Raw genomic sequence first — 10,987 nt, 5'->3', positions numbered from 1 at the left:
CCTAACCCTAACCCTAACCCTAACCCTAACCCTAACCCTAACCCTAACCCTAACCCTAACCCTAACCCTAACCCTAACCCTAACCCTAACCCTAACCCTAACCCTAACCCTAACCCTAACCCTAACCCTAACCCTAACCCTAACATACATATCAAGGCTTAGACGTACAGCAAGCCATATTATTAACTGTAACTTCCTTTGTAACCCTATGAAATACCCGACTGGAATCGCCGCGGCAGTCTGACCGTAGCGTGTGCATCAGGCCACATTAGAGTACGACAGGCGGGTTTAGCCAGGCAATTTCGGTCGGTTATTTGACAGCAATAAGCTTCGGCCATATTTAGGGTTACGCCGGCGCCGGGCTAGAAAAAAAATCCATACTTGAGCAGACCAGGAGAACTGCGGGATCTCCGTCGTTGACTGCCGTCTGCCGTCTACCGTCTGCCGTCCCTGTATACGAGAGCAATGGAGAACAAGGATCACATCTCCGAGGTGGTCGAGGGACACCAGCCGCACACTCACCACCACACTCACCACGCCGACAATACCGTCGACGAGTCCAACACTCCCGTTTACATCCGCGACATGGAGGCCGCCGCTCCTGTCGGTCCCGATGCTGGCTACCCCATTCGCGACGAGAAGGCACCGATTGACCCCGTCGTTGCCTCCGCCGAGGAGATCTCTCCCAGCAACACCAATTCTCAACTCTCCGACGAGCAGAAGCCTACTCTGACCGCCGGTCCCGACTACGTCTTCTACCATATCAAGCGCATTTGGCGTCAACATCGTCCCCTCTGGATGGCGCTCATTCACCTCACCATCCTCCTCGTTACCACCGCATGGTTCATCGGCGGTTTGGCTACGCACAGAGGTCGATACGGTTGGGTCGTCCAATTTATCTTCTGGCTGTTCGTCACTATTCGTATGATCACCTTCCACGTCCCCGTCTCCCTCGTCACCCGTCCGGTGTACAAAATCTGGGATGTTTGTGCCACCCGGGCCCTCGCCCTGGTCCCCGAGCGCTATCAGATTCCATTGTCGGGCTTCACCGTCTTCGCCGTATTCCTCATCGGCGCAATGGCATCCCCCACCTCCGCGACCAACAACCGCGAAAACCGGATTCTCTCCATCTTCGGTCTCTTCCTTTTCCTCTTCAGCGTCTGGGTCTTCTCCAAGAACCGCAAGGCCATCAAATGGAGAACCGTCCTCATGGGCGAACTCATGCAGTTCATCACCGCTCTCTTCGTCTTGCGCAGTACCGCCGGTTACGATATCTTCAACTTCATCTCCGAGCTCGCCCGCGAACTCCTCGGGTTTTCCCAGGATGGTGTCGCATTTTTGGTCACCAAAGAGATCGCCGCGCTCCCCTACTTCTTCTTCACCGTCCTCCCCGCCATCGTCTTCTTCGTCGCGTTCGTCCAACTCTTGTTCCATTGGGGCATCATGCAATGGGCCATCATCAAACTCGCCAAATTCTTCTACTGGTCCCTCCGCATCTCCGGCGCCGAAGCCGTCGCGGCCTCAGCCGCCCCATTCATCGGACAAGGTGAAAACGCAATCCTCATCCGCCCTTTTGTCGCACACCTCACCGACTCCGAAATCCACCAAATCATGTGTTCCGGTTTCGCAACCATCTCCGGCTCGGTCCTCGTCGCGTACGCGGGTATGGTTAAATCCCCCCAATCTCTCGTCGCATCCTGCGTCATGTCCATCCCCGCCTCGATCGCGATCTCCAAAATCCGATACCCAGAAACCGAACTCTCCGTCACCGAATCCCGCGTCGTGATCCCCGACGACGAGGAACACAAATCAGCGAACGCTCTTCACGCTTTCTCGAACGGCGCTTGGCTCGGTCTTAAGATCGCCGGGATGATCATGTCGAACCTCCTTTGTATCATCGCACTCATTGCACTCATCGATGGTGTACTCTTCTGGATCGGCAAATACTTTGGCGTGCCGCAACTTCAGCTGGAGTGGCTTCTCGGATACTGTCTCTACCCCATCGCTTTCCTCCTCGGCGTCCCTCGCGACGAGCTCTACCCCGTCGCCAAACTTATCGGTATCAAGATCATTCAGAACGAGTTTGTCGCTTACAACTCTTTCTCCACAGAGGCCGAGTACGCCAACCTCTCTCCCCGTGCCGTGATTATTACCACCTACGCTCTCTGCGGTTTCGGTAACCTCGGAAGTTTGGGTAACCAGATCGGTGTGTTGGGACAATTGGCTCCCTCCAAGACTGCGAACTTCTCGAAGTTGGCGGTGAGTGCTTTGATCTGTGGTATCTTGGCGACATTGAGTTCGGCGAGTATCGCGGGTATGTTGGTTGCTGAGTAATAGGATCGGTAATTTGAGGAGTCAGTGATAACTAATGGATGTGTGGTTGGGTTTGGGAGTTTTGTGTGTGTTTTGAGCTGGATATCAACTCGTGTGCTATGCACAACTGATAATGTTAGAATCCGTCGAATGCCTGCTCGACCATTTGTCTTGTCATATATTTGAGCAGTCGAACCGAGCTGTCGGTGGACCCTGCACGCCCCCCATGCCCGCCCGACGCGCAGCCGCGGACGCAACGTCCAGAGGAGCACCGAGAACCCAACCACCAGATTCTTCAACTCGCAATGGTCGAGTCTACAAGTAATTTGGAGCTGTTGGCATGTCTCGAGAAAGTAAACGTCCTCTCTAAAGCTGGTGATCATCGTGGTGTGCGTTGCGAGATCGTCCGGATCGTTGAAGAACATGATCCTCGAGCTCGGAAGGATGCGACAGATGTGGGTGCTACGGAGGAGGAGATCGTACAGAAAGACAGTGAGATCAGTGATGAGAAGGTTTGTCACTAATCGCTGCCGCTCCTGTTTTATCGTCTGCTGACCGTGCACAGCTTTCAGCACCGACGGACGAACCAGCGAAGAAGTCCAGCGCAAGCGACTCAGCCATTCTTACACAGGTAATGGTGTTCCCAGGATTTGTTCCAACAAATGCCTAACAATGATACAGCCAGAATTCCACTTACGAATCACCACCCCTCCTCCGACGTTCACCCTAGACGAAGACGAAGAACCGGAATCGCAGGTCCTTCTGCAACTCGTCCTCCAACCGTCGCAGCGATGCATCCTTTCACGTTCAGAGCGTGGACAAACGTTTAGCTTTGTGTTGGGAAACGATCAGGAGCAGGAAGAGGCGGATAACGGAAATCGGAGGAAGGACATGTTGAATGTCGTAGTACCAAGGTACGAGCCATCTCCTATCGCACGAGAGGTCCTCACTAACCATCTACCATAGCCATTCCCAAATCGATCGCGATTCTCTCCAAGCCTTCACCTCAATCCTCCAATCCCTCGCAACCCTCCGCCTCTACAAGCCGCCCCAAGACACCGCCTTCTCCCCCTCCCGCGACCTCTCCACCGCCTTCCTCACCCGCCTAAACCTCACCGAATCCGACCTCGACACCGATGACTGGGCCCTTCCCTCCGCCCTCCTCTCAACAGCCTCAACCGGCCTCGCCGAAACAATATCCGCTGGCTTCGGACACCTAGCAACAGCCGTCAACAAAGCCGGCTCATTTATCCAGAATCATACGGATGCGGTGACGGAGGAACGGTATGCGAGGGTTAATCCTGATACGCTGGAGACGCTTGAGAAGGTGAGTAGAGGGGGGGAGAGAGCTGTTGATGGGAGTGTGAAGGGGATGAATAAGGTGAGGAGTGGGTTGCTGAAGGGGTTTAATTTCGTGCGGGATGAGTATCGGGATCCGGAAGAGAGGGAGGAGGGGAGGAGAGCGGATGCGGGTGAAGGGCGGGGAGGAAGTGCGGCGGCGACGCCGCAGGGGTTGGGGTGGGAGGGGCGAATGGCGAGTCCGCCTAGGACGATGTCTGCATCGCCGGTACCGTCTCTGAAGGGGCCGGTGTTGATCGATTTAGATACTGGGAATGACGATGAGCGACCACCGCCTAGGCCAGCCCGCCCAAGCGCCGACACGCCCACCCGCATCCTAAGCCCCCCCTACTCCCTCGACATCCCCACCCCCTCCAACCAAAGTCCCATCGAACGCTCCCGCTCCGCCCAATCAACCTCCTCCACCACCTCCCGCGGCTCCAAAGGCTTCGGCGCCGAAGCCCTCAAATCCCTCAAGAAAATCACCGGAGCCTGGGGTGACTCAATTGATACCCTTCACCAGACCCTCAACACGAACGTCGTGGACGTCACGCGACACCTCAAGGGACCCGAAGCTGCACAGGCTGCGAGGCATGTTACGGATACGCTGTATTCTGCGCGCACGGTGTATGATACTATCTCTATCAGGCCGGATAAAGTCTTGATTGGTGGACGTGCTGGGAGACCGAAGGCGCATGATACGAGTTTGGGAGGGGAGGCTGAGGGAAAGGTGGAGAGGTGGGTTGGGGGTGTAGATGGCGAAGTCGATGTCCGTACACCTTCCCAGCAGCTCGACGATCCCCTCGACCACGGCCGAGGACGCGCAGACGAACGCCCCCCACCCCGCCCCGCACGTCCCCAATATCTTCAGCGACCCGCTGTGGTACCACAGGATTCGTTCATCTCCGTGAATATAGACACGGAGACACCACCACCCAAACCCGCGCGCCCATCGACCGAACTCGCGGAACGGCGTCGAAGGAGTATGGAAGTCTCTGCTCGCCGGTCGTTGGATATTGCGAGGAGGAGTGTTGATGTTGAGGGGGGTGGACGGCCATCGTTGGCGTCGTTGGGGATTACGGAGGAAGAAGAAGGCCCGCCGCCGAAGCCGAGGAGGCCTGTGGGGAAGCAGGGAGGGGCAGGGGATATTGCGGGGCAGGAGGCGATGTTGAGGTATTGGGCGGAGATGAAGAGGAAGAAGGATGTGGAGGCGGCGAACCCGTGAGCGTTGGACTGGACGACTGAGCAGAGGCAATATGATACCCATGATTTCCGGGCAATGGATGTGTTTGATGCTAGAATATGCTATGCTATGCTATATGATACCGTGATAAACGCCGAAATGCAGTATAATTGATTCACTTCCGCCCCGCTGAACAAGATCAGTCCTCCAGCTTGATGTAAGGAACATCTCGTGACTCCTCGATCTTGACAACCGGTTGCGACGCCTGTTCGATCTTCACCGGGCGCCAGAGCTGTCCGGCACCTGACGTTGTGAAGACCCCAGGCACCCTCGGAGGCGTGTTCTCACTCTCAATCCGCACCCTCGCAAGCATCGCCGCAATCCCACTGGACACCCTAGACTGCCTCGCAGCCTCCAACTTCGCCTGCGCCTTCACGAGCATAGCCTCTGTTTTCGCTTCCGCGGCAGCAAGCGTCAACCTAGCATTGTCCTCATCAGAGAAAGCAAGTCGAAGAGGACCTTGAGCGGCGAGCCAGCGCTGCTTATCCTCTTCGGTGGTAATTCTTGATTTGCAGCTGCCTAGTCGCATGTCGTCCAGGTGCGCGTTTAGTAGTTTTCGGAAGCGTCGTTCGTAACGATAAGAACAAAAGGGACAGACAAGATAGGCCATATCAGGGTCCCTAGCAGAAGGCGACGTCTGAACGGTGAGTAGGGATGCATTCGGTAAGGGCAAAGCAGAGTCCGCAACCGGAGCTGCTATGGGGTCATCGTGTTGGTCCTGCTCACGAGCATTTTCGCCTGCGCAAGTCGGTTCGGTGTCAGGCGAGACCGGAGTATGCTCCTCGGACTCCTCGTCGGGTGTTAATACGTCCGATTCGCGATGACTTGCAGAATCCAGACTCCAGGAGTCCGGAAGATCGTTCGTACTTCCGCTGCCCTCATCAAAGGACGCATCGAATTCCATTGAACTCACGACTTTCGAGTCTATATATACAGCAAGACAAGGTTCAGACGTCGCTGCAACCTCATGTGCATCATACGCAGTCCCAGACAGCTCGGACTCCAATTCAGAGTAGTTCAGCCTCTGCTCGGGGCAATCCGTTCCATTCACACTGAACCCTGACCTATTATTCTTCATGTCGACACCGCTCTCTTTGCTTGCGCTAGAGATACATGCATCCTGATACCGCTTTCCCGAACCGTCTGTGCACATCGCAGACACATCCTCCTTAGTCCCTGTTGACATTCTGGACCCCCTTGATGGCGAAGCGCCCGGCTCGTCCCTCTGTAACAGCGAGTTACGTTGCCGCGGCGCCTCCGCGGTCGCTTCCTTCTTCGAGCTCGTCGCCAGAGGCAATGTCTGCCGGAGCAGATGTTCCCTCAACTCCACTTCACTCGCAAAACACCGCCTACACCCACTGTGTTGCAATGGACAAACAACCTCAACAAGCTTCACAAACGAGAAAATCTCCTGAAAACGGTACTGCGGCCGAAACCTTCTAACCACTTCAACGAAACGAACGAGCTCCGCCGCAGTAGTTATCCGAGGTAATTCCACCTCATACAGATGTGATTTCAACGACTCTTCGTGAGGAAAAGATGTGTGACAGTAGAGACACTGGACAAGATGTCTCTTTGCGGTCGCAACTCTCTCGACTTCGACAGCCCGGATGTGTGACTGAAGGCCAGACTTACTCGGAAAGGACGATAGGCAAAACGCACACGTATAGTTAGAGCCAATGACAGAAGGTGGTTCGGATATGGAGAGAATTCGTACGATCTCTTCCGAAAACCTGAATAGAAGGCCAGGCTTCCGTAAGTTTCTGTTTGGCACGCCCTGCAATTCACCGTTAACCAGGTGCTTCAGCAGCCCTTCTGCTGACTGATAGTTCCGATAGCAGTAGATACACTGCAAACCGTCGTTCTGTTCAACCGGAGCGGCAATGTGCTGTTTGGAAGCCGGTGAAGCCGGTGAAGGTGGTGACGGTGGTGACGGTGGTGAAGGCGAGGAGGGGGGTGAGGGGGGTGAGGGGGGTGAGGAGGGTGAGGGGGGTGTCCGTGCAGCTGTAGCTGTAAGCGTCGAGCCTGAGGGAATTGTTCGCGATATGAAGGCTCGAGGTGGTGCAGGGCGGGGAGTCACGGGAGGAATCCCATGATTACCATGGTTCGTTCTGAGATGTCGAGTTATTGGTGGCCGCTGAGCTTGTGGTGTACTCGCAGACTGGTGCTTCGTGCTCTTCCGTGCCATTTCAACACCTCGGTCGCCTTCTTCTGCAACCCGCTTCAAACTCTGCGACGATTTCGAAGTCCGCACAGCATCATTACTCTCGGACTCCCGAGGAACTTCAACAGGGACTGTCACGGTCCTCGATGGTGCCGGCGCCTCCTCTGGCCTCCACTTGCCTTCGTAGGCTCTCCTGTACAGTGCAGCATCCGCACTCGTCCTCAGCTTGCTTCTCTCGTCCTTCTTCAGGTGTTTGCGTAGCTTATCATCGCGTTTAAAAACATCGTCGCAAAACGGGCAATGGAACTTGACCACAACCTTCGTCGTCTTCGGCATCGTGAAGGTTAACCCGAAACTTGTAGAGGTGGCGAATTAATCAGACCGTGTCGGACAAGTCGGAACGAGCTGAAGTATTATGGATTTCTTTTGGATGTCAGAGCCTGATCAGCAGGCAACGTCGATTGCCATGAGCGTATGGTGCGGATCAGGTTCTGCTGCGTGTAACGAAGATAACGCTATTTCCGTTTCGGTATTCCCCATGGCCGGTGCTTGGGTTAGTCAAGCGTAGGGATAAGCGGTATTTAGGACAGTACAGTACGTGTACGCATGCTTGGGGACGAGGAGCGTCGAGACAGCTGTCAACGAAAATACTATTGACCAGCTACTGTTCTCTGCCACGCTATAGTACCGACACCTCTGAGAAATACATTCGTTGTCAGTGACAGCCCAAATATGATACATCACTTGAACATAACAATATAGCATCGCACAACAACCATTCCTTTCTCATCCTGAAATCCGCTTACCCGCGCTTTGCAGCGTTAGCCAACGTCGGACAGGCTTTGTCCCACCACCATTTCTTGAGTTTTTCTCCGTTAAATCCAGTGTGCCTCCCTACATGGACCCAGGGTGTATTGTCCCGGATTGCATTGCCAATCCTGAGTGTGTCACCCTCACTGAACGACGGACTGCCCTCGCGGTTTGGAAGAGTAGTAGTATTCTGGTTGCGGCGCTTTTTGTTCGGCAGCGGTACAGTACTCTCGGGCTGAGGCTTCTTATTCGCCGGTACAACCCTAACCCTCTTCTTTGTGTCATCCGGCCTTTCTTGCGTTGCCGTGGCCGGTTTCTCATCGTCGCTGCTGTCGATGATGATCTCCTGCTGGGTGATGCGAGGAGGCAAGATATGCTCGGACTCGGCCTCTGCAGACGGCTCTTGCCTGTTGAAGAGGCGCTGTACGAAACTCGTGTCAGCATATGTGCAGATGCTGGACAGATAATAAGGCCAACGGCCTTACCGTGTCTTCCCCGGGCAACGGAACCTTACGCATCAGATGAACGTCGGTCTCCTTCTTCACTTCTGCCTATATCATCGATTAGTACGATAGTGACTCCTGTAAGCCTTTACCGAACAAACCTCGCCCATCTCACTCTGAAACCCAGAAGGTGCATCCGCCTCCATCCTCCTCCTCTTCGCGTTCTCAATATTCTTTTTCAATAGCTTGGCCATCCTTGCTCTCTCATCCTCCGTAAAGCGAGCTTCAGGTAGCCTTTTGATCTCCTGGTGTCTCGCTGCATTTTCAATCTTCCTCTCGCTGATAATTAAAGCCTGGGATGGAGTGATGTAGACCACCCAACTTTCCGGGATAGAGTTAGGCGCTGACGACATCGACTTTGACGTTTTACGTCCCCTATTCTGGACAGGTGACGCGTTCTTGCTCGCTAACTCTCTGATTCTCTCCCTCCTCTCCTCGTCATTCTTCGCAGTCTTGTTGATCTCGTTGAGCTCCTCTTCCACGCTTTTAACCCGCTTTTCGCGACCACCAACCCCACCGCTGATTTCAGCCGACCCGGACAGCGACTCGGCGCACAACGTACTCGCCGCCGCCCTCTCCTTCCTTTCCCTCTCCCTCGCTACTATAAATGCATTCAAAGCAGCACACTTCTGGTTACGCGACAAGTCGTTATTCTCCAAAATAACGTTTTTCCTCTCCTCGGAACTGGGCTTGCTAGGAATAAGTGGCAGGTGGGTGGGCGCCGGTAGCTTGCCCGGCCTCAAGGCTGTACAACGTGTCGCAATCGGGCTGATCGGCGGCGAGGGAAGTGTGGGAGGCGGCGTCACGACATGAGTAATGGCTTTCTCAGAACCAACAATGAGCTCATCCTCCTCCTTCTCATCTTCAACAATCTCCTCGACTTCCTCCACGACAACGTTCTCACGGATGCCCTCCACGACTTTCCCGTCTTTGCCTTTCATTTGACTAATCACTGTAACCTTCGTGGCGGTAGTCTCTTTGACGGCTTCAACTTCATCGTCGGTTTTACTTTCCTCATCAGAGCTGCCATAATATACAAGCCCATTGTTCATCGACGGAATCTTAGTCTCCTTGGAGTCTTTCACAACCTGCTCCATGGCCAAATTCATGTCGTTCATGAATCCAACGGTGCTGTCATCCTGCTGAAACCAGCTTTCACGTCAGCGCTGTCAAGGTTCCCACGGGTGACGGAAGCGCTTACAGTTGAAGCAGCTGCGCGGTGATCTTGCGATGCCATTGCGGTTACCCTGCAGTTACTCAGAAAAAGGAATGATCGTACGCTGAGTGCGATGTCAGGTTTACGGCGGTTTAGTTGATCTGTAATAGGTACACGTGCAGTGGGTGCGACCCGGTGCCGTGAAAACCGGACCGGTTGGAGGACAAATGTGCCGTGCGTTAAGTGTGACTTAACGTAAGTGTGACTGATACGTGTGCCACTATCCGAGCCCAGGCGCAGTTGATCGCCTGCTGGAAACGTATTTCGAAGTCGCGATCGCACCAGCGCTTTGCCATCTGCCCGCAACTTTTTTCCACAACGGTGGGCCTGGCATCAATCCTCAAAGCACCCAAACTTTGAGATCAGTACTCAATGACATGGCTTAACATTATCTATTTTGGTTGAAGGGGAGAGAAGCTACTTGTGCTCTTCCTGCTGCCGCAACTGAAACGACGAAAGAGTGTCTCTCGATGCGCAGTGGACCGCAAAGCAGAACGTCGACAACGAATTGCAAGACAAGATTGGGCCAAACGTGATGCGAACGGTGTTCGAACAGGATGATATAAGGTGAGTATCTACTAAATACGAATCGTATGGTGTAACTTTCAAGCTGGACGATATTCACAACGGCGGTGTACTTATCGAAAGGCGGATGAGGACTGATCGCAGCCGTACGATCGGTTGTGAAGCCACGTCATCGATTACCACGACTCCGTATCGAAGGCCATCCAAAGTATAGTATGTCACGCACGTGCACCCTTTCGACTACCTCTCCCCTCCCGGAACCCATCCTCTCACACGGGCATCTGAAGCCAAGATGTCCCCTGAAGAACCCACCTGGAAAATGCCTCGATCCCTGTTTCATCTCCTAGCCCAAAGCTTCTACCTGTCGCTTAAGTCTGACAGGCGCTTAATTATCCGTGGATCCGTGTGTAGGGGTTAGGGTTGTACGAGCCCTAGGGCGTGCGATGGTTGGACTCACGGCTCTTATGACTTCGATCGTTACGCAGTCCCAATTGCAAACCCATAACCATCCTTCTTTCCCTCTCCCAATCGGAACCTCCCTGCCTACTCCCGTCTTCCACTTCGAGCTCCTCCTACCTCCCCCGCGGCCGACTCCCACCCCGCGGCCGCGCGTACGCGTCTCGGGAATAAATGCCGACCCACATGAGCACAATTGGCGCCAACATTAAAATCCCTCACCCGCACAAAACACCTAACACCACACCTGCAACGCCCAACTGTAGCTGGACTGGAGAGGAGTGGAGAAGTGAAATGGCTCGTCGTACATCTCGGAAGGGAAGAGGGGGAAACGGGTAAAGCTACGCTTATCTCTCGTACGAAGGGTTCGGTCGTAGGGAGAAGGGAGGAGCGAGGCAACTGCCGGCAGCTGTAGTCAA

At 54.4% G+C, this 10,987-nt stretch overlaps 3 protein-coding genes across 3 annotated transcripts; 1 reads left to right on the top strand and 2 right to left on the bottom strand.

The window, feature by feature from the left end:
• Nucleotides 1–465: 465 nt before the first annotated feature.
• SAICODRAFT_10686 (uncharacterized protein) lies at nt 466–4,876 on the top strand (the record flags this gene model as incomplete). The annotated part of the gene is made up of 5 exons (XM_019165294.1): nt 466–2,314; nt 2,578–2,825; nt 2,879–2,944; nt 2,995–3,227; nt 3,280–4,876. The coding sequence occupies 5 exons, from the start codon at nt 466–468 to the stop codon at nt 4,874–4,876; spliced, it is 3,993 nt and encodes a 1,330-aa protein (XP_019020779.1).
• A 157-nt stretch (nt 4,877–5,033) lies between these two features.
• On the bottom strand, nt 5,034–7,394 carry SAICODRAFT_28272 (uncharacterized protein; the record flags this gene model as incomplete). Its single annotated transcript, XM_019167106.1, has 1 exon — nt 5,034–7,394. One exon carries the CDS (start codon nt 7,392–7,394, stop codon nt 5,034–5,036), a length of 2,361 nt encoding a protein of 786 aa, XP_019020778.1.
• Nucleotides 7,395–7,860: 466 nt separating this feature from the next.
• Nucleotides 7,861–9,608, bottom strand: SAICODRAFT_28271 (uncharacterized protein; the record flags this gene model as incomplete). The annotated part of the gene is made up of 4 exons (XM_019167105.1): nt 7,861–8,289; nt 8,354–8,419; nt 8,473–9,510; nt 9,573–9,608. 4 exons carry the CDS (start codon nt 9,606–9,608, stop codon nt 7,861–7,863), a joined length of 1,569 nt encoding a protein of 522 aa, XP_019020777.1.
• Between the last annotated feature and the right edge of the window lie 1,379 nt (nt 9,609–10,987).

Source organism: Saitoella complicata, assembly GCF_001661265.1.
Source record: "Saitoella complicata NRRL Y-17804 unplaced genomic scaffold SAICOscaffold_33, whole genome shotgun sequence".
Taxonomy (NCBI): Eukaryota; Fungi; Ascomycota; class Saitoellomycetes; order Saitoellales; family Saitoellaceae; genus Saitoella; species Saitoella complicata.
This window is presented reverse-complemented; position numbering and strand designations above follow the sequence as displayed.